At 32.9% G+C, this 23589-nt stretch overlaps 2 protein-coding genes and 3 long non-coding RNA genes across 6 annotated transcripts; all 5 read left to right on the top strand.

The window, feature by feature from the left end:
• On the top strand, positions 2307 to 2888 carry LOC104788204. Of its 2 annotated transcripts, none has more exons than XR_768177.2 (3): positions 2307 to 2389; positions 2537 to 2605; positions 2733 to 2888. It is a non-coding gene; the product is annotated as an uncharacterized LOC104788204 (long non-coding RNA). The 2 variants fall into 2 exon arrangements; XR_768178.2 differs by having other exon boundaries at positions 2307 to 2371.
• LOC104788203 lies at positions 4153 to 5504 on the top strand. The gene is made up of 6 exons (XR_002038277.1): positions 4153 to 4163; positions 4340 to 4534; positions 4618 to 4702; positions 4792 to 4911; positions 5024 to 5094; positions 5185 to 5504. It is a non-coding gene; the product is annotated as an uncharacterized LOC104788203 (long non-coding RNA).
• Positions 6095 to 7206, top strand: LOC109133141. The gene is made up of 3 exons (XR_002038278.1): positions 6095 to 6283; positions 6624 to 6949; positions 7041 to 7206. It is a non-coding gene; the product is annotated as an uncharacterized LOC109133141 (long non-coding RNA).
• Positions 9902 to 11861, top strand: LOC104788208 (F-box/LRR-repeat protein At1g06630-like). The gene is made up of 4 exons (XM_010513923.2): positions 9902 to 10106; positions 10348 to 11262; positions 11349 to 11498; positions 11595 to 11861. The coding sequence occupies exons 1-4, from the start codon at positions 9978 to 9980 to the stop codon at positions 11721 to 11723; spliced, it is 1323 nt and encodes a 440-aa protein (XP_010512225.1). The 5' UTR covers positions 9902 to 9977; the 3' UTR covers positions 11724 to 11861.
• LOC104788209 (jacalin-related lectin 38-like) lies at positions 19335 to 21037 on the top strand. Its single transcript, XM_010513924.2, has 3 exons — positions 19335 to 20415; positions 20503 to 20583; positions 20669 to 21037. The coding sequence occupies exons 1-3, from the start codon at positions 19357 to 19359 to the stop codon at positions 20912 to 20914; spliced, it is 1386 nt and encodes a 461-aa protein (XP_010512226.2). The 5' UTR covers positions 19335 to 19356; the 3' UTR covers positions 20915 to 21037.

Genomic DNA, 23589 nt, shown 5'->3' on the forward strand with positions numbered 1-23589 from the left:
TCGTACATATCTCCCCGGTTTAGTCGGTCGATCATTCGAATTGGAATTTAGTTCGGTCGTGTGTAGTTTGATACTCTGATTCTGAGTAATTTTCCCACGATATTTCCCTTTTGAATAGTGTATGATTTTCTTAAGGACTAAAATTCTATGTTGCATGGAAACGGAAACGGAAACGCGGAAACGAAACGTTTCGGAAACAAAAAACAGGTTTTTTTGAAAATTAGGCTATAGAAACGTATAGGAAACGTATATAATATAGATATATATAATATAGATATAATAAATCCCCAAACATAAAAATCATAATAAAAAAAATTCTGAAACAACACCAATTCAAAACATAAATATTAATTAGTTTAATTAAAAATAAAACTGTAAAAAACACTAAGACGTTCAAAATCAATTATTTTGACAAGCATCGCCATTCTCATTTTCATTGGTTTCACCAAACAAAACTGCCTCTAAATTATAAAATAAGAGTTTCCATCGTGTTTCCAAAACAGAAACGGAGTTTCCATCGTGTTTCCAAACTGAAATTTTTAGGAAACGTGTTTCTGTGGCTTGTTTCCGAGTTTCTACGAGTTTCCGTTTCCGAAACGTTTCGGAAACGGGAAACGCACCTCAAAAAGAGTTTCCATGCAACATAGCTAAAATCTCATATCTCCTATCCATCAAAACAATTTCTCAAAACCCCCTCAATGATAAAAATACAATATTAATTGTCAAATCTTAAATAATACATGCACACATATATACTTTTTTTATATCAATAATGCACATTTAATTGAAGAAAGCGTTTATTAATTTTCTTATATGTGTGAGTACAAGAATATAAAAATATAGTGAGTTGGTGGTGTGTGTTTTATATAATCAAAATACAAGATTATTAAAAAAACTGACAATTTAAGAAAATATCGTATATTAGTTAACAGATTTAATGACGTAACGTATTCATATTTCAATGAAAATAAAAACAAGAACAACATCAAATTAACGACAAGATTGCTTGTCAAAATAAAATAAAAATCGACTGTATATACATACGCTTACAATTATGATCGTATCTTCTTTAAAAAAAAAGTTTTTCAGCTAAGAAGATTTCATATGAAATTCAATTTAGTAGTACGTAGATAGTTTGTTTTGTTTTTCCCTTGCTATTGTGCAAAATTATTCATACATTAGTAATAAAAACCCCAAATTCTATCTTGTTTATATCAATTTAATAATAAATTTTCTAAAATTAAATACGATATCTAAAGTTTAAAATACTCTTACCAGTATCTACTACTGTTATTGCATTATCGACATTCTTATGTGTATTTCCATAAAAACATTTTTCCAACCAGCCAGATATTATGTGAGAAGAACAAGAGAGTCGAATTCAATTAATGAGGAAAAATTTGAACATCCATCGTATATTTGTCATGCATAAAGATTCCTAATTTTTTAAAGAATTGTTTAGCTATTTTTTTTGTGATGCGTCTGTCATTTTTGTTAAACGTTTGAAAACACTTTTTTTTTTTTTTTGACTTGACCTTTGAAAACTTTTAATACCATAATACTCTTAATGAAGCCTTTAACTTTAACTAAATCTCAATAACAACTTTTGTACAAAACTTACAAATTAAGGAGAATTATATATTTGTACAAAAATATTATGCTATTAAAATTTAAAAATATAAATAGTGTTGTCTTGCTACATTTCAGGTTCTTCACATAAAACGGTTACATAGACAAAGTCGAGTTATTTTAAATTTAAGTTTTTGCAATTTATTTAGAGAGAAAATAGATATATTCATTGGAAAAGTTCTCAAATTTTGGGTATTTAAAAAGGTAAAAAACAAATATTTTTGGATGAGTATCGATAAGTAAACAGACTTATTTAAAACTCCGTCTAGATTTTACAGTTATTTGACTTTTTGAAATTGTCGAAAACTACAACAGGATTGACCAATAATAGATATATTTATTTGACTCCAATAAAAATACCAAAAACTAAACCGAAGAAAACAGGTTAATAACATTTAGCCCCTTAAATTACAAATCCTATTGCATAAGAGCTCATATTCTTTTTGGATTGTGAAATCGACACCCTCAATTTGATTTTGGGCCGCATGGGGCAAAATAATGAAAGTGTAGGTTCTTTAAATCATGGGTTTATATATTTTTCGAGCCTTGATCTGTTTGTTAAATCATGATCAAATAAGGAATAACTTAGCTAAATATGAATTTAAAAAAAGGAAATAGCTAAACCGACAACAATAGTTTTCATACCTCATCTATAAAAATATTTCACTCTCTTTTAACATCAATTATCACATCGCATGATCTATTTTTATTTCTATTTTTCGTGTCTCCGAGAGCGTTTAAGGTGGTGGTGGTATACTCGGTCTCTGGTTTTTTTTGTTTCTGAACCGATCATTGGATTTTAACTTGATTTTTGTTTTTTTTCTTTCTAGGGTTTGGTTTCTTAATTGCTTGGTTGCTTTATATATTGTTCATGCTGTTTACCTTCTTTTTTTTTATGTTGTTTCAGGTTTTTGTTATCGATCAATGATGGCTTTGATGGAAACGCTTCATCTCCTCTGTTCTAACGTCTTTAGGGGTTTCGTTCTTACTCCTAACACTTCTTCTTCTTCTTCTTCTAAAACTCAGTCTCTGTTTTCATTTATTTATTTTCTAGGGTTTGGTTTCTAAACTCGTGCTATTAACTTGTTGTTATGTTGTTTCAGGTTTTGGATGCTTCTTTTATCGATGAGAGTGATAGCTTTGATGGACACGCTTCTTCTTCTCTGCTAACGTCTTCTAGGATTTTGTTCTTCCTCTTAACACCACGTCTTTTTACTTCTTTTCTTGTTTGTTTTGTTCCTTATGTTTCTGTCTTCGTTTTGCAGGTCTTTTGGAAGCAAACCATGATCCAATCATCACGTATTGCCAATCTATGCTATTTTCTTCAAGTGTTTTCACATGTTCCTTGCTCTAAACTTATCTATATTTGCTTATGTATTTTGGTTTGGTGTTTTTTTGTGTGTGTGTGTGAAGTGCTGCTCTATTTGCTGATCCTTTCTCCATATATTGCAATTTATTCTGAGCCCGTCGTCGTTGTCAACGTCATGGCTCAGCCCAACCACTGTTCCAAATTCAGACACGCCTTCAATGATTGATTTATTTGACTCTACTTTGCGTATGAAGCTAGAACCATACAAGGAGATTGTGTCTGCTGCTTTGTTTGACATTATAGCTCAGGTTACAGTTTCAAACACTTGTCTTACCAGTTTATGTTTATCTGTGTTTTGTAATTGCAGATTTACTTCAGATTTTTGTGTCTTTTTTCTTCAAGATGCAAGCAAGGTTATTGGTGGTGGGATGAGAGGTATGACTGGATTGCTATGAGAAACCTCATTGCTTGATCCATATGAGGTACTGATAACTGATCTTTCTTTATAGTTATAATTACTTAGTTAGATCCTACATTTTGAATATATCAAGTACTAGTTCTAAGTGTGTTGACATGATACAACTATTTTTTTTTTCATTATTTCAGGGTATACACTTTGAGGGGCTTGTCTCGTGTTTGATGCTAATAGATTGGTTATCTGATCTATGTAACCAGGGACAACAGTTTTGCTCAGCAATTCAGATAGGCTTCAGATGCAGAGCTCTACTACCTGGTATGCTTGAAAATAATGGGAGCTATATTGCACTTTGGCCAGAAAACCAATCATCAGAAACGTGTGGAAAGGTAAGTCATAAGTGACATTCTTAACAACCATTTTGATACCAAAATGTAATATGTAATATGTGTTTCTTCATATGTTGATTGTATTACTATTTGCAGGGAAACGAGTATTGTTCTGACCACCTGCTTCAAGATCCTTCATTTGAATTAACTCATGACTCCTGCCAATGGCTTGAATGAGTATATTCCCTCGAATCACTTTCATTTATTTAATTTGAATCAGAATCTTTGATCATGTCGTTTCTGCTGACTTGGTGCATCTCTCTGCAGATGTTTGACTACAAGTCTACAATGTACACGGCGGTGAGAGGAGCCTCTCTCAGACATTTCATCCAAACTTAATCAACTCACATCAAATACTTGTGTGTTCTGTTTTTATCATTTTTCTGCAGGGAAGCTCAATCGTGGTCTCTCCAGGAATAAGGTATCTGTCTTGCTTTTTCTCTTCTTTTAATTTGATTCTAAATGTGGAAGGTGACCGTGATGTTGGTAGATTTTTAAGTGATATGCTTCTGTATTAGGATTGACTGCTTCACTAAATTTGTTTAAGGCATTAACTGTATACTAAAATCCTCTTTTTTTATCCTTGTTTATGTAGAGAACCGTAGCATCTCCATCTTCAGCTTCAGTTTCCTCTACAGCGTCAAGGCATAGAAGAAGTCCATGACAAAAGACAAAGAACACTAAAGATGCTGCTGCAAGCCTGGGAAATTTCCACGATGATAAGTTAGTGGAGATGATACATAAACACAACAATAATGGATAGAAGCCCATCTGTGAAATGGGATGACGTTGGTGAGTGTTATTGTTATGCTTGTCTTCTTCGTTTCCCTTTTTGATGCAATATGTGGAAACACACTTATTCTGAATCATTGCAGCTGGACTTGATGGAGTTACTGGACATGGTTATGTTACCAGAGAAATGAAGAGATTTGTTCATTGGTCTCCGGAGAACAGCGAGAGGTAAATTTTTTTTGCAAGTTTGGTTTCTTCACTTCGCTTCTCTGATTTCAAAAGAGTTTGTTCTTATATCTTTTCCTCTCATGCAAAAGGCTCAACACCTTCAGGCAATACTTGGTTTCATTGCTTCAGTGCTGCAATGCTTAATTCACACCAAGCCTCTTCTTGAGAGCCTTCTCTCATACAATACAAGAGTCAAAACCCTTGCAACTGTAAGGCTTGAGTACTTTTCAATATTCCCTTTTTTGTTTGTATTTTTTTGTCTAATTTTAGTGACTACCCTGTTGTCTTAGTTAATCTTATACCTTCCTTTTGGGTTTTCAGGTGGCAGCGAGACATTCTGTGTTATGCAGGCTCTCCAAGATCTCAAGTCTTCTTCTTTGACGTCAAAATGGGTGTGTGGTTGTGTCACTGTACTCTTAAGGCTTCTGGAAATTGTTCTTTACAATTCAAACAGACTAACTAATTTTGCTGTACTGGTTCAGGTGGGTGAGACTGAGAAGTTAGTTAAAACACTGTTTAGAGTTGCAATATACAGGCAACCTTGTGTGATATTTATGGAAGAAGTTCGCACTTTTTTCCCTTTCCAGCTGTCTTATTTAGTTAAATTAGGCAGAGAGCCTAGTCTTACCTGAGTTGTAGACAATAATAATAAGTTGTATTTGACCGAAGTGATCCATGAATCATGATCGTTCACTATAAACATGTGGTCACTTGGATCGATGGGAGTGATCATCAGGCCAAGCTTGAGTAAAAAAACAAATGGGAAGAGCTTGAAAGTTGGAACTCAGAATTTGGCTATTAAAATTTCTTCTTGGATTGTTTGTTTTCTGTTGTAAATTTGAGGTATGGTTTCTGTTCGCCTAAGGGCATCTCCAACAAGCCCTTAAAACCTCAAATTTTGAGGTTTTTGACAATCCAACAAGTCTTCAAATCTTCAAATTTTGAGGTTTCACCGTTCAGAACCTCAAAACTACTTTTTATTTTCAGTTTAGTCCCTATATTTATGTCTTTCATAAATAATTGTATAAAATTTATTTTGAGGTGTTAAAATTTATTTAACACCAACAAAGAGTCGTATAATCTAAGGCCATATTTATTGGGGCATCACCCCATGTGATCTTAGGGCTTTTAAAATTAAAATTAATTGAATAGTACCCATAAGATCAGCCCAATTGATCTTGAATAAGATCAGTTCTTCCGCTGATCTTATGGTGACGTGTCACGCTCTGAAAGAAAGCTTGGTTTTTATTTTTCATTTGCTTCCAACATAATTTTTTCTTCTTCTCTCGCAAACGACGAGAAGGCGGCGAGAGATTTGTGTTCCCATCACCGTCGTCTCCTCTGTCCGGCCATTGAAACACCGTGTCCACCGATCTCCTCTGTCTCCTCGTCTCCTCACCACCACAGAGTTTATGCTCTTATCAGTTTGCTCTTATCTGAGTTGATTGGCCATGGCTTCTTCTATCGTTTTCGCTGCAACTCCGGTTACTGGGTTTCTCTCTGTTCCTCCTTTGAAGTCTCGGAGATTTCTTCATGTTTGTTCTTCACTCGACGCCGATGTTTCGGACATGAGTGTTAACGGTAATTATCCAAACACAAAAAATTGAATCTTTATTGTCTTCTTTGCACTAGGCTGATTCCTTTTGGATGTTTTTGGATTTCTTATGGGGAAATTTTGAGAAATTTCCATGTATTTAGGATTAAAGGGCTTAGCTTTATGTAACGAACAACCCCAATTTTGGATGTTTCATTTCTCATCCTATGAAATTGATGAGAAACAATTTCTTTCTCGGCATATATGATTAAATTCTGAATTCTGAACTCTTAAGGTTTAGTTTCATTAGATTCGTTGAGTTTTGATATTAGATGATTGTGATTGCTACTTCCTATTATATAGATCTCGTTTTTGATTGTGACACAGGTGAAGAAGATGCAAGCTGTGATTAGATCTTTCGTCTCTGGTGGAAATGTTGTGAAAGGTTCTATGATGCAACATCTCCGTGTGATTAACCCGGCGATTTAGTCTTCTGTGTTTGTTGGTTCACGCTATGAATCAACTAAACCTGCTCGTATGGAGGAAACTGGATTTGAGAGTACGACTATTTCTGATGTCATGAAAGCCAAAGGCAAAAGTGCTGATGGATCTTGGCTTTGGTGGTTGTGAAACCTGGTGAGCAACAAGCTCTTGCTGGGATCATTACTGAGAGAGGTAGATACTATATCTGGACTGGACCAACAAAGAAAGAGGTAGATACTTATACTTTCTCTATCAAAGATACAAACTTTTGGGTTTAAAACCTATTGAAATACGGTTTCCTGACCTTGCAATGTTGTACAGATAACCGAATCAGGCATATTTCGGTAATCCAAGACAAGGGCATGATCGGAATGGTGTCCATTGGAGATGTGGTCCGAGCTGTGGTGAGTGAGCATCGAGAGGAGCTTCAACGCCTTAATGCGTTTATTCAGGGAGGTTACTAGATCTTGAAGATTGGTAAGACAAATGTATATATGCTGTCCTGTTGTTGTTGTTGTGTTCTGTTTGATGTTTGTTGTTTCGTTGTTTAACTTTCAGTTATATTAGAATCCTTCATTAACTTAAAATACAAACAAGAAATCCAAGTCCAATATATAAAACGGATAGATTTTCTAATAATCGTAATCGATCAAAAATCTGAAACCTCATATATTGATCTTCAAACCTTCATGTGACTAAACTACATAATATTTCGGTAAATAATACTCTTTAACCTCTCTTCTGCTGTTTTCAATCCCTCAAACTCTTCATTAGTAAATGTTTATAATTGTAATATGTTTAAAAGTATTAATAAACATTATATTATTAAATAGTATTAAACATTCTTAAATTTTTTATTAAACATTAATCTATATATTTATCAAATATTCTTAAATTAAAAATATTATATTATTAAATCTTAAGATTTTACACATGTTCTCCCAATAACTAACATCTTAACAAAAGTTCTTAAGTACTGATCTTACATTATTTTTACAATATTTATACTCTAAGAACACCCTAAACTGATCTCCCTATAAACATGCCCTAACGCGCCCCAACTTTTTCTCTCCCGAAGTTTCTTTGCGACAAACCTAACTGCGCCGTGTCTTGCCTCTCCGGTGTTTGGTTGCGGCCAGCGCCGTGAGAGGGCTCTAGGTTACCTTGGTCTGGTTTCATCTGCGCACTTGAAGATTCCTTTGGATTGATTCGGCTTTGTTTCTCGTGGCGAGTGTCGAAGGTCCACCGTGCGCGACGGCCGTTCTCCGGTGGCTGAAATCTCCTGCTCTATGCCTCCAGTGCCTGTAGACGGCGTTGGACCAAGGTGAAGGCTCTGATTTTCGGTCCTAGCGTTTCGCATCTCAAGCGGCGGAGCAAGCTTCTGTTTGTAGATCTGTTCCAGTTCGCCTTCTTCCTGGTGTTTCCGGTGGTCGAGCGTGCTTCCCTAGGCAGTGCCGCGGTGTCGCCTCTCCTCCTTGCTCGGACTCATTTTTTCCAAGATCTCTCTTGGTCTAACCGCCGCGTTTTCAGAGCATGGCTACTATTGGAAGCTGTTTGTCTCATCTATATTTCGTCGAGCCTTGACATATTAGGAGAATTACATCTCTGTTGGCACCTTCTGCTTGAGGACAGTAGCAGGATTATTAGGAGCGTGTTTTCTCGTGACTGGTCAAGTCCCCTCGTCGAACCAGATGCTAAATGGCTCCATTGGGTAGCTACCATGGTTTTGATAAGTTGAGGTTTTAGTTATCGGTGGTAGCTGGTCCCCCTCTCCTTTTGAGAACTCCGCAGGTATATCAATTCTTTGGTTTTGTTCAAGGCCTGTTCTTTGATGTGGCTTCCTGTTGTTATTGCCTTTGTTTGAAGATTGCTTTGCTTTGAGTACTCGCTGCTGCACTGCGTCTTGATTGTGCTATAGAGGAGCTAGTAGGGCTAATGGCTTATGGTGTGATTATGGATGGTCTTATTTTGCTCTGCGCTGCTGACTTCGGGGAATGAACTTGGTAGAGGGAGCTTGCACCATTTGCTTAATTTGGCTTGTGAGGTTTCGTTTCAGGGAAAGCTCATGGATTGAAACGAAGAATCGATCTCACATGACGCAGGGAGAGTATGTGATCGATGATTTGGAGTTTTCACCGTTGACGGCTCGGTCTCGGACCTCCTGCGAAAGGCTTCTAGAGCTAATTGTCGCAAAGAAGTGTTTTACAATCTGCAAATCCCCTTCTCCTTCTGCAACTCATCCGGGAAGGATAACAAAAACGTCATCGCTTCATCTTGTTCCCGAAGCTTCATTGTTTGGTTGAATAGATGGACCGAAAACTTGGTTTAATTACCATCTTATGCTTCCATGTTTTAATTTTTTTTGCCATGGAACCATATTTATAGGTTTCTAATCTTTGATTGTAACCTAAACTTTTTTCATATCAATGAAATATTTACAATTTAGCAAAAAAAAAAAATTTATATAAGGAAACTTAAGCACACTAAAATAAATTTAATAAACAAAAAATAATTTGTAATGTTAAAAACAAAGTTTACAAAATAAAATATAATATTAAAAACAAAGTTACAAAAAGATACATTAAACAAGATTCTCACAAAAGAAAAATACATTAAACAAACTTAACACAAACTAAAGCAAAATACACATAAATTACTTGAACACACATATATTACAAGTTGTACCAAAATACATTATATGTGTTTTATTATTATATATGTAATTTATATTATCATGTAACCTTTATTATGTAATACTGTGTATTGTATAATAAAATAAATAATATTTTGGATTGTATAATAAATTAAATGTATGTTATATATTTATTTATGAGATTTTATCGTTATTAGTGAATTTTGTAAATATTAAAGACTATATTGCAAATTAATTAGTTTTGAAGAATTTTTTTGAGGATTGATTGTTGAAACAAACAACCTTCAAATCTTCAAAATTTACTCCCTTCAAAATGAAGAGAGTTATTGAAGATGCCCTAATAATAAGGTCTAGCAAACTGTACACGGCTCTGTGGTAGTTCAGAAATTAGAGAGCATGCAGAGGGTAAAATCGTCAGTTGGTGAAGCAGGTGAATCAAGACTTACGAAACGCTGCGTATTGAAGAGAATTTAGAATTCAAAGTTTCCTTGCTCTTCTTCTTAAACTCTTTATCTCTCTGTCTCGGTATCATCTTAAAAAGTAAGAAAAAAACTTGCTCTTCTTCTTCAACTCTTTCTCTCTCGCCGTCGTCGGAGTCGTAGAAAATGAGTGAGAAATCGAGAGAATCTGACGCTGGAGATACTGAGGAGCCATGGAACCTGGCTGATTACGAGATCGGGAGACCACTTGTCAAAGGAAAGTTTGGCAGAGACTATCTCGCTCGAAAAGCTAAGGTAACTCTCTCTCTCTCTCTCTCTCTCGTTTCCCTTCGATTACGTTTTGAAATTTCCTCTTGTAATTGTGAGAATAAGGTAGAGAGAGATCTATGTCATTTTGAGCTTGCTTTAGGAAACCTAATTGGTTGTTGCGAGTTTGAGGGAAACCTAATTTCCTCTTGTAATTGTGAGATTAAGGTAGAGAGATTTGAGCTTTCGGAAACCTAATTGGTTGCGATTTTGTTAAATGTTGTTCAAGTTGAATACTGGCTCCAATGATGCAATCAGCTGGCTCCCTCATGAGGTTCTGGGCGACATCTTGTCAAGAGTTCCGACCAAACTGGCTGCTTCAACATCTGTGCTCTCGAGAAAGTGGAGGGATGTGTTCGCATTGAGGGATAGTCTCGATTTTGATGATTCTGCATCTCTGAAACGGAATAAAGAGGGTAAACTAGAGAGGGATGTGATCCTCCGGGAGTGCTTCAGGAACTTTGTCGATAGAACACTCGCTTTGCAATTGCAATGCGCTTCTCTTATCACGAGATTCTCTCTAAGATATCACGTTCGTGACGACTCTGAGATGGATCATGTGGTCCGCTGGGTATGTAATGTCTTAGAGCGTGGCGTAGTGGACCTGCACGTTAGTTTAGCTCCTCACGATGAAATCTTTTTACCTCCTGCGCTCTACACGAGCAAGACGCTCGTTAAGCTTTCACTGGGAACCAAGATTAGTTTAGGAAAGCTTCCTCCAGATTTGTCTCTTCCAGCGCTTAAGACTCTCTTCATCGATGCTATCTTTTTTGAATATGAAGATCTGTGTTACGTGCTTCTTCCTGGTTGTCCCGTGCTCGAGGAGCTTTTTGTACGTCACAATGACTTTTACGCACAACCATACTGCATATCCAGTCGGACCATCCATAAACTAACAGTTCAATACGATTCTAACTTTGATATTGGCTCTTTGACGATCTCATTTGATGCCCCAAGTCTTGTCTTCCTGGACTACTCCGATTATGCCCTGTCTGGCTATCCACAAGTTAACTTGAAGTCCCTAGTCGAAGCTAGGCTAGACCTTCGTTATCATTCTAAAGAGATCAAGAGGCCAAATATATGGGGTCTCTTTACAGGGATAAGCCACATTAAGACCCTGCATCTTTCTGCCAATTCTGCTGATGTAAGTTTTGCCACTTTCTTCTATTAACTTTAAAAAAAAAAAGCTTTTAGACATTCTTGAAGTTCGTGTGCGTGTGTGTATTTCAGGTGATCTCTCGATGTGTTAAACATGGACTAATACTACCGGTGTTTAACAATCTGGTAAGCTTGACTTTTGGGAGTAAGAATAAACGAGGTTGGAGACTACTGCCGCAGCTGCTTAAGCAGTGTCCTATGCTTGAAACTCTAACCATCCAGGTACATATCTCTCATTTTGCTTAACCCATGAACGAATCTATCTATAGATAGAGGGACACAAACATAGTTGGTGATCATTTACATGCATCTCTCCAGGGTCTGGATGGTCATATATCTGATGTGACTATGCCTGCATCCCAAGTGAAAGTGTTGTTAGGGAGGCACACTGCTAAAGACTTGGAGCACTTGAAGAGTTTTCTTTGGGAGGCACTGCTAAAGAGTTAGATGTTTTTTTTTGTTATCCCACAACATAAACCTATCCTATTTTTATTTGCGTTAGGTTGTTGTTAGCCGGAAACACACACAATATAAAACACCTTCGATCTGTTTATTAAAATAGCCACCCCACTCATTCATCATTCATCATTTCGAGCTGGTGTCCAATGTTTCGGCTGATTGCATCTTCCCTATCTGCGGGCTGCTCCAAAAAAGTGATGGAGGAATGTGTTTCTTGTAATGAAGAACAGGGTTTATGAACTCAAGGGCTTAGACATGTTTGACCGTCATAATGAACAACACATTCAGCATCTATCTATACATTTTTGGAGTACAAATTTGTCTCCTTCTTTTTAACACCCGGGTCGGATTTTTTTAAAGCATTTAAACCGATTCAATAAATCGGATCTTTTCTTACCTTATCACACGAGTCGGGTTTTTTTTAAACAATTTATCCGCTTGTGATAATCGGATCTTCCCTAAAATTTAGCCAATATACAATTTGCAACATCTCTAAAATATCGAAAGTACACAAACAATTTGGTAAGTAGTTATACCTATATTAATCAGAAAATTGCAACATTAATTAAAGATTTACTTGCAAGTTGCAGCATCTCTATAATATAGCACCCAATTAAAGACAATTACATGTTAGGCAATATCTAATTAAGATTAAAAAAAATCGCATACAAATTTGGTTAATTCTTAGTAGCGTATATACGCACTATTAACTCCAGTATTGTATCAATATTAAAATCACGATGGATACGTATACTATTGATGATGAATTAAATATTTTTTTATATATAAATAACTGCATAAATGACTAAAACTCGGATTATACTTAATTACATTCCAAAATTATATTATTGCCAAAGATCTCGCAGTCGTTTTCAAACAATATTAATTATGTTAGTCAAAATTAAAAACAATATTAAAGATATGGTAATATTTTGGTTCTAATATAAAACTATTTCTAAGCCAAAAAATCGGCACTAATTATCAAGCATAAGCATATTTGTTAAGATTTCACCATAGGCTAATGACTCTCCAGATTATTAATCCAATATACAACTTCCTTAAATGTAGCAATGCAGTCAACTAAATCAAAAATGTTAAATATATTTTAACATCATATAGTAACAAAATTAATTACATACAAGCATAATAATAGCATATACTTAATCAACCATTCCAAAATTTTTAGATTAAACATCTCTCAATATTTTCTCTACTAACTCACACAAAAACCCTCAAAATTTTTTTTAAGTATTATAACGCTCTAACAAGCCACTACAGTAAACAAACACAAAAAAAAAAAGAAAAAAACACACACACATTTTGTCAATTGATGTCATTTCTCAAGTTTTGTATATTAGGTGAAACCGTATTATATTATTCTTCGTTTAATAAATCATGTGGCAGATTTTGTTTCTTTTCATTTCAATCTTGGACTCTAGAGCATTAACTATAATTGCTTTTGTGGGGTTTCAAGGTATTTGCAATTGTCGTGTAAACTTCTGTATGTCTATATACCCAAGTATTGGTAACTTTTGTAATCTTCCGTGTGAGTTCAAACCGATTCATCAATTGATTCGTGTGATTGTATAGCAGGTGGATTATTTTATTTTCTTCTCTAGAGTAATTTACTTAAATGGAGACAATCATGCATTAGTTTTGAATAGGGGTGTCAATCGGGCTTTGAATAGGGGTGTCAATCGGGCTGGCCCGGCCCGGCCCGGCCTGGAACCCGTAAAGTCCGCATATGTTTGAGTTTGGCCCGGCCCGGTCCGAAATATTTCCGAGCCTATATTTCAAAGTCCGAGCTCGGCCCTAACAGGGCTACAGGGCTTTTTCGGAGTTAGCTTACTGATCAAAAGTTCAAATTTATAAGTCTTAAAAAACAGTGTTTGAAGGTGCACTATAAAAAAATCAATTAAAAATTTAATAACTCATCTATATTCATTACAACCAACTTAATTTAATATAAAAAGTTTAAGAATAAACAAAATTTTGATACTTTAACCAAGTAAACTAATATATAACTCATATAAAATATCATAGATAAAAAATTTTTAAAGTATTAAGTATGGTTATTAGGTAAATATAAAAACTAGGATTAGAGTTTAAAACTTTAATTATAATAAATTATTAATCAAATACTGCAATCAAATAAAAATGTGAACAGAAAAATACAAATATATTTGTTAAAAGACTTTTCGGGCTGGTCCGAGCCCGGTCGGGCCAAGCCCGAAAAACCCTATAGCCCAAACGGGCTGAGCCCGAAAGGCCCGATTTTTTCTGGACATATATATATTTAAGCCCGAACCCGCTGTTTTTCAGAGCCGGACCTTTGGCCCTAATTGACATGCCTAGTTTTGAATGAATATCTCTATGTTAAGTAAGATTTTGTGAGAAATATTTACAGAAGAACAATTTGGAATAGAGAACCGAAAAATCGTTTTGCTAGCAAAAGAACAAAACATAGATCGCAGATAGTTCCTCTTTTCATATATGAACTCTTTCAATAATAAAATTATCGTTATATATCTTTAATCATTTGCATATAATTTCCTTTTATGGGTTAAAACACATAAAATATATATAGATTACTATATATTTTAATTATATTGTAACCAAAATTGTTATATTTTGTGTTTTGTAAAATTTTATAAAGTTGTGTTTCAATAGAAAATTAAATATAATCTATTATAGTTTAATAATGTTACATACTTATAGATATATTAACAATACAAAAACTTATATTTTATTAAAAATCTAAATATATTTACAAATACAGATGTAATATATTCATATAATTATTTTAGCAAATTTGTGTTTAATTATAGTTCATTGNATAAACAAAATTTTGATACTTTAACCAAGTAAACTAATATATAACTCATATAAAATATCATAGATAAAAAATTTTTAAAGTATTAAGTATGGTTATTAGGTAAATATAAAAACTAGGATTAGAGTTTAAAACTTTAATTATAATAAATTATTAATCAAATACTGCAATCAAATAAAAATGTGAACAGAAAAATACAAATATATTTGTTAAAAGACTTTTCGGGCTGGTCCGAGCCCGGTCGGGCCAAGCCCGAAAAACCCTATAGCCCAAACGGGCTGAGCCCGAAAGGCCCGATTTTTTCTGGACATATATATATTTAAGCCCGAACCCGCTGTTTTTCAGAGCCGGACCTTTGGCCCTAATTGACATGCCTAGTTTTGAATGAATATCTCTATGTTAAGTAAGATTTTGTGAGAAATATTTACAGAAGAACAATTTGGAATAGAGAACCGAAAAATCGTTTTGCTAGCAAAAGAACAAAACATAGATCGCAGATAGTTCCTCTTTTCATATATGAACTCTTTCAATAATAAAATTATCGTTATATATCTTTAATCATTTGCATATAATTTCCTTTTATGGGTTAAAACACATAAAATATATATAGATTACTATATATTTTAATTATATTGTAACCAAAATTGTTATATTTTGTGTTTTGTAAAATTTTATAAAGTTGTGTTTCAATAGAAAATTAAATATAATCTATTATAGTTTAATAATGTTACATACTTATAGATATATTAACAATACAAAAACTTATATTTTATTAAAAATCTAAATATATTTACAAATACAGATGTAATATATTCATATAATTATTTTAGCAAATTTGTGTTTAATTATAGTTCATTGTATTTTTGAAAAGACACCAAAATATATATAACATTGTTATATTTATATTACAAAACAAAGAAATGTACTACGAGGTAAATTTGCAAATACAACAACATATATATAATATTGTAACATTTATATTAACTATACAAAAACCTAATCTTTTCAACATATTAATCTATTTAATTAATTTCTATAAATAAATAGATCCATGGTATACCACGGGGTAAATCCTAGTGAATATGCAAAACTGTAACAACTCATCTTTATCAAAAAAACAAAACAAATAAAAAAAAAAAGNTAATAAATCATGTGGCAGATTTTGTTTCTTTTCATTTCAATCTTGGACTCTAGAGCATTAACTATAATTGCTTTTGTGGGGTTTCAAGGTATTTGCAATTGTCGTGTAAACTTCTGTATGTCTATATACCCAAGTATTGGTAACTTTTGTAATCTTCCGTGTGAGTTCAAACCGATTCATCAATTGATTCGTGTGATTGTATAGCAGGTGGATTATTTTATTTTCTTCTCTAGAGTAATTTACTTAAATGGAGACAATCATGCATTAGTTTTGAATAGGGGTGTCAATCGGGCTTTGAATAGGGGTGTCAATCGGGCTGGCCCGGCCCGGCCCGGCCTGGAACCCGTAAAGTCCGCATATGTTTGAGTTTGGCCCGGCCCGGTCCGAAATATTTCCGAGCCTATATTTCAAAGTCCGAGCTCGGCCCTAACAGGGCTACAGGGCTTTTTCGGAGTTAGCTTACTGATCAAAAGTTCAAATTTATAAGTCTTAAAAAACAGTGTTTGAAGGTGCACTATAAAAAAATCAATTAAAAATTTAATAACTCATCTATATTCATTACAACCAACTTAATTTAATATAAAAAGTTTAAGAATAAACAAAATTTTGATACTTTAACCAAGTAAACTAATATATAACTCATATAAAATATCATAGATAAAAAATTTTTAAAGTATTAAGTATGGTTATTAGGTAAATATAAAAACTAGGATTAGAGTTTAAAACTTTAATTATAATAAATTATTAATCAAATACTGCAATCAAATAAAAATGTGAACAGAAAAATACAAATATATTTGTTAAAAGACTTTTCGGGCTGGTCCGAGCCCGGTCGGGCCAAGCCCGAAAAACCCTATAGCCCAAACGGGCTGAGCCCGAAAGGCCCGATTTTTTCTGGACATATATATATTTAAGCCCGAACCCGCTGTTTTTCAGAGCCGGACCTTTGGCCCTAATTGACATGCCTAGTTTTGAATGAATATCTCTATGTTAAGTAAGATTTTGTGAGAAATATTTACAGAAGAACAATTTGGAATAGAGAACCGAAAAATCGTTTTGCTAGCAAAAGAACAAAACATAGATCGCAGATAGTTCCTCTTTTCATATATGAACTCTTTCAATAATAAAATTATCGTTATATATCTTTAATCATTTGCATATAATTTCCTTTTATGGGTTAAAACACATAAAATATATATAGATTACTATATATTTTAATTATATTGTAACCAAAATTGTTATATTTTGTGTTTTGTAAAATTTTATAAAGTTGTGTTTCAATAGAAAATTAAATATAATCTATTATAGTTTAATAATGTTACATACTTATAGATATATTAACAATACAAAAACTTATATTTTATTAAAAATCTAAATATATTTACAAATACAGATGTAATATATTCATATAATTATTTTAGCAAATTTGTGTTTAATTATAGTTCATTGTATTTTTGAAAAGACACCAAAATATATATAACATTGTTATATTTATATTACAAAACAAAGAAATGTACTACGAGGTAAATTTGCAAATACAACAACATATATATAATATTGTAACATTTATATTAACTATACAAAAACCTAATCTTTTCAACATATTAATCTATTTAATTAATTTCTATAAATAAATAGATCCATGGTATACCACGGGGTAAATCCTAGTGAATATGCAAAACTGTAACAACTCATCTTTATCAAAAAAACAAAACAAATAAAAAAAAAAAGCTTTATCACATCCCCTATTATACTGAATTAACAATTTACGCTAAGAAACAAACTCCAGTGGTGGTGGCGGCTAAAGAAACAAACCAGACCAAGAATGAAAGATCGGTATAAACAGGTGCCGTCGTACCAATTTAGATACTCCCTTTGTATCATAAAAGATTTTTTAAGATTTTCACATAGATTAAGAAAATAATTAATGTTTAGTCATAAATGTATTTTTATATATAATAAAATATTGGGCAATTGTCATAAATATCACTAAAATTTTTTTTTCTTCCAAAAATACCACATTTTAATTTTTTTTTCCAAAACTACCACTAAAATGTATTTTTTTCCAAAAATACCACATAATTGAACTAAAGTTCTAATACTAAAAACTAATTCCTAAATTATAAATACTAAACCCTACCCCTAAAAACTAAACCCTAAAACTAAATTTGTCAACCCAAACATAAAAAAAAATAATTCTACATTCTTAAAATTCAATTTTTTGTTTTAGTGGTAATTTTGGAAAAAAAAACTTTTGTGGTATTTTTGGGAAAAAAACTAAAATGTGGTATTTTTGGAAAAAAAACTTTTTTAGTGGTATTTAAAGGAATTTCTCTAAAATATTTCTCACAACTATTAACCAATAGTAGTTCATTAAATCTTAAATTCTTAATTTAATGAATCTTGAAATCTACAATTTCATAGCATTAATTAATAAAAATATAGAAAATCAATATTTTTGTAATACAAGATAAATTTCTAAAACATTTACTTCATTTCTAAATCTATTTTAATAGAGAGGGAGTAACATTTACTTTTCCTTTTTGACATCAGCTAATATTTACTTCATTTCATAATCATAGAATACTTTATATTTTTTAATTATTTTATTTGATAAAAAAAATCTAAAAAGTATACTTTTTATATACATCTTAATTGTTTAATCAAATTTGACATGTTTTAAAGAGGGATCAAAATAGCTAAGTTTTTTAAGTTTTCAATTTCTACATATGCATCATTTTTATTTTGATATTTTTATAGATTATTTGTAATTTACTGTCAATAATGTTTTCTAAATATTACAAATTCAATTCTAAATTGATAATATCTGAAAATCTAATCTTATTTTACTAAAATTGTCTCAATTCATAATTTTTATAATTAAAAAGTCAAAATATATCTATAAATTTAATAATTATTAATTTATAGATAAATTAATATCACTATAAATTAATAAAATGTCATGGTCCCAACATTATTAATTTATAGAGGTTTTACTGTATTATATATTTCCAGATTTTATTTGATTTTCATTAATAGGATACAAATCTGTTCACTCACATCTAATCTAAAACATATATCTGTTTATATATTTTTTGAATTAATTTTAATTGCTTCATATCTATCATCTCATTTTTGGACAAAAGTATATTTATTTTTTGCTCATTTTTCCACCTATTAATAGAGTTGTAATTATTTTCTTCATGTGGTAATAGTACCAGTATCTGTAAGTATTAAAGTTGTGTTATACACATCCTGACATATCCATCTGTATATATAGAGTCCTATTGTAATAGCTAGACAGAATTGTTTATAAAAATAAATCATAAACAACCGCTTCCATAAACAGAATATATATGATGCAACCAGCTGAGACACTTCCACATGATTTGGAGGATGAAATACTCCAAAAATTTAATAAACAGAATATAGATGCAACAAAAAATTTCGCTCGACTTAGTTCTGTTTGCAAAAGATGGAACACGCTTTTCAAGGAACGGAGGTTCTTCAACATTGGCATGGGTCTCGCCCGTCCACAATTCATCTTGATTGCCGAGTCCAAGATTTGTTCAGTGGACGTTAATCTTGACGGTCCATCAATAAAGGTGCATAAATTACCCTCAGATATTCCTGGTTATGAACTGTCAATGCCCATGCACGTCGAATATTGTGAAGGCTTATTTACTTATGTTACGTACAAAGGGGTCGCGGTTTGCAACCCATGGTTAAGACAGATTAGATGGATTAGTACCTATGATCACTGCTATGATTTCAATGGGATGGGATACGACAATAGTAGACCTGACAAGCACTACAAGATCTTTAGGTCTAATCGTAATACCAATACAATGTCCGTGGTCTGCACCGACTTTGGATCCGACGAATGGAAATTGTACGAGTATGCATCTGATAAATGGCAGTTAGAGTCGTTCTATAGTGTATCATTAAATGGGACTTTATATTGGGTTGCTTTTAATTATGAGTCTCGTGAGCACTTTATTCAAAGTTTTGACTTTTCCACGGAGAGATTTGAACCCTATTGTATCTTGCCTACTAAAAACGCACGTGGTCCATGCAATGCTATTTCATCACTTGCCGTATATAGGGAAGATCGATTTTCGTATTTAGAGCAAGTGTTCTATAACCCAAGGGCTGTAGAGATTTGGGTGACAAAAGAAAAGATTAAAAATGGGGATGGAGAAGGTGTAGAGTGGGTGAATTTGATGAGTGTGTTACTTCCTGAATGGTCGAGTTTAAAAGTCAACTACTACCCGCCAAGTTACTTCATCGTTGAAGATAAAAGTCTCATGACTCTTGTAATGTGTTGTTATAACAAGGAGGGAAAAGCTTACATTTATATTGCCAAGGGAGATAAGTTCCATCAAATTGAAATAAAAGATTTGGTTGAGTATTATCATCCTCGTCACCGTACCTATTTCCCCAGTTTGGTCCAAGTTCCTACGTTCACGATGACCGGTAGGGGCATAACGCAACAGAACGAGGTTGAATCCCGCTTTGCACACCCCAGGGGAGTACAAGTGAGCGGTGGAGTTGGAGGAGACGAGTGGGACGATGGCGTTTTCGATAATGTGAAGCATGTGACTGTAGGTTTCAATTATCATGGTATCACCTTTGTCAAGTTCAACTACTGCAACGGTATCGTAGTTGTAACAGGAGCCACTCATGGGGATTCTACTACTGCAACGGTATCGTATTATTATGGAAAATTTCTTATTTTATTAATTTTCTAATTTAATAGTTAATTACATATATTCTTATGGTTTTATATACAGTGTCAGGTTGCCATTGACGACTATATCGAAGCCGTGGAGGGAACCGGAGCCACTCATGGGGATTCGACCAAAACTCGCGAGGTGGAATTTTTTGTTTTATTAATTTTCTAATTTAATAGTTTAATTTCATATATAGAACTATATATTTTTATGGTTTTATATACAGATTATACAGTATCAGGTTGCCGTTGACGACTACATCGAAGCCGTGGAGGGAACCTACACTGAGAGTCACATCACGTCCATAGCGTTCCGGTTGCACAAGGACAACGAGTCGCTACTTTTAGGATCATTCGAGGGAAAGTCCTTTGCGCTTGGAGGAGGACGAGGCTCGAAGATCCTCGGGTTTTACGGAAGAAGCTCTGATGACCACCTCACCGCTCTCGGCGTCCACCTCTCCCCCTTTCCTTAGACTTTTTTCATTTCCAAGATGAATAACTACTGATGTGTATGGTGGGAGTCTAGTAATTTGTTTGAACTAAAAATATATTTTAATCTTTACTATATACAAGATGATGTCTCAAACTAAATGTTATAATAGTCAACCGATCAAACTCGTGATTTGTTCTGCTCCGTTACAAGCTGATCTTTTTAATATAGAACTTATTCACACAGTCATATTCTATAGAAATCTCGATGGAACTCCTGATACGTATATATATTCTTCTTTGTTTGTTTGTTTGTTTGTTTGTTTGGTCTTTTTACTCTGGTAATGAAGTCTACTGCTTTTTAATTGTATGTTTGGTAATTTTGTGTGTATTTTACATCAGTAGCGGACCCATAAAATATTTTTACCGGGATCATAATGTTTCTTGAACCATATCACATGTGTAAAAAAACAACACAAGGTTTGTAGGAGTTGATTAAAGTTGTACGAGCACTGCTGAAAATCCTTCCAGTAAATGACGAAAAAAATGTTTCCAACTACAGTAAACTACCTTTAACCTTCTTACTGTTTCTTTTTCTTCAAAATTTTGTTTTTTTTCAATGGGAAAATTCTCTAATTTTTAATGGTCCTCCAAATAAAATTTCTAGAGATACTAAAAATAAATAACACTAGATGAAGCATGCTCATAGCATTTATTTTAAAGTGTGAATGCATTGAAAATACATACTCGGTATGCTAAAATAGTAAAAGTAGCTAGTAAACAAAGACAAGAAATGACTTGCGTCGAATTTTGCGTGGATAATTCAAAGTTTCAACTCTAATGTATTTCGTAGGAACATATCTAGTAAGAAGACTATGCAGACATATATTTAATATGGGGCATTAGTGAGACTAATATAAAGGTATATAAATAAATATTATATTATTAGATAATGACCGTACGGGTAGTGCAATTTTTTTTTTATTTTGTTATTTGTTTTTATTTGTTAAGATTATAATTATGTTGTATCGTTTATTTACATATTATATAATATAGTATTATATGATAAGTTTTGAGTCATATTAAACTACTAATAAGTATCAGCGCCGGCGTAATCAACGGAGTAATCCGGTGCGATCACAAAAAAAATATCCTTTTTTTAACTAAATAATTGGACCCAAAAAAAATATATATATAAAAAGAAGTAAAATACATTTTTAAGTGAATAATGACATTTTGTTTATATGATCTGAAGCAAACTCATCAGTAAAATAAAGCTGTAGGGACATATTTTGCTTGTTGAGGATTGAGAAGCAGGTGAGATCGAATCAAAAGAGGAAAAGAAGCAATAGTTTAGTTTTAGGTTAGTGTAATTTCATTGGACTTTAAATTTATTGGGTCTTAATTTTTTTGGTCCCAATGCAAATGCACTCATTGCACTGGTCAATCGTTGGGCCTGATAGGTATATTTAGGCACTAATACTCGTTATCTGTATTTGACCTACTATTCGGATCGTACCAATCCCGAAAAAGGATACCCGCAACTTTAAAGTCGAGTTATTATAATTATATTATCCATAAATAAAGATCGAGTATTATGTATTAATATAATTTTTAACACCCGTTCTATTACCTGTTTTGTTATCCGACCCGAAAATACCCGTGAATATGTTTTAGTTTTATCATTTATTAATAATATATATACACATTAATATATATATATATATATTTATATATTTATTCTAGAATAAAAGTTAAAGCCTAACCTTTATGGAAAATATTTGTTATTTGTACATTTTGTTATTTATATATGAAATTAATACAAATGATGGAATATGTGGATATTAGAATAAGCATGTGATTAAATTTGTTTTAAGGTGGTTTATTAGTTTATTTTTGCAGTTCAACAAATTTTAAAAACATTGTAAATGTTTTAAAAATATAATTTCTAATGAAATTATAAAACTCAAGCCTTTTTATTTCCAAAAGAATTATAGTTTTCTGTTTGGGTCAGTACTAGCCCTGGGCATTCGGGTTACCCGTACGGGTTCGGGTTACTGGGTAATGGAAAATAGAACCCATTCGGGTATTTTACTATATTTGGGTTCGGTTCGGTTCGGGTAGTACCGGATTCGGGTCGGTTTGGGTTACAATTTTCAGAACAAAAACCCGAAAAAACGGGTTCTATTCGGTTTCGGGTAAAGTGTACCCGAACTCAACAAAAACCCGAACCGAAACCCGAACTACACCTGAAATACATGAAAAAATCTGCAGTTTACCATCCTAAATCTGCAGTTTACCATCCAAAATCACATAACTATTACACATAACTAATGAAAACATAGAATATAACTCCAAATTTAACATCCAAAAACTGAAAGAGATAGAAAAGTGATAAGTGATAACAAATTCAAGTTGCTGAAAGAGTGAAAGCAAAGAAGAGTTTAGATGTGAAAGTGCAACATAGAAAATTAGAAATAGAAGATAGAAAGTAGAAACTTGGTGATTGATGTCTTTGATTTGAAATTTCCTGAAACAAAATGAAACAAATATCAATAACAACAATGAGAATAATGACAAATACAAAGAGTAGAGAGTAGAGACTATATAGTATATACTTAAACTAACCATTCAAAGTTCAAACTATAAAGATCATCTGGGTGACTCATTCTCAAGATTAGCTGTCCAAATGCGTGAATTCAGGTTCATACTCTATAAA

The sequence above is a fragment of the Camelina sativa genome, chromosome 5, assembly GCF_000633955.1.
Source record: "Camelina sativa cultivar DH55 chromosome 5, Cs, whole genome shotgun sequence".
In the NCBI taxonomy this organism is placed as follows: Eukaryota; Viridiplantae; Streptophyta; class Magnoliopsida; order Brassicales; family Brassicaceae; genus Camelina; species Camelina sativa.

Excerpts from the sequence above, each read along its gene's own strand:
- LOC104788208 (XM_010513923.2), top strand. The coding sequence starts at position 9,978 with ATGAGTGAGAAATCGAGAGAATCTGACGCTGGAGATACTGAGGAGCCA. Across the intron at positions 10,107-10,347 it reads ATCTCGCTCGAAAAGCTAAG|TTGAATACTGGCTCCAATGA; the intron begins GTAACTCTCTCT and ends ATGTTGTTCAAG. Across the intron at positions 11,263-11,348 it reads TTTCTGCCAATTCTGCTGAT|GTGATCTCTCGATGTGTTAA; the intron begins GTAAGTTTTGCC and ends TGTGTATTTCAG.
- LOC104788209 (XM_010513924.2), top strand. The coding sequence starts at position 19,357 with ATGCCCATGCACGTCGAATATTGTGAAGGCTTATTTACTTATGTTACG. Across the intron at positions 20,416-20,502 it reads GGGATTCTACTACTGCAACG|TGTCAGGTTGCCATTGACGA; the intron begins GTATCGTATTAT and ends TTTTATATACAG. Across the intron at positions 20,584-20,668 it reads ATTCGACCAAAACTCGCGAG|ATTATACAGTATCAGGTTGC; the intron begins GTGGAATTTTTT and ends TTTTATATACAG.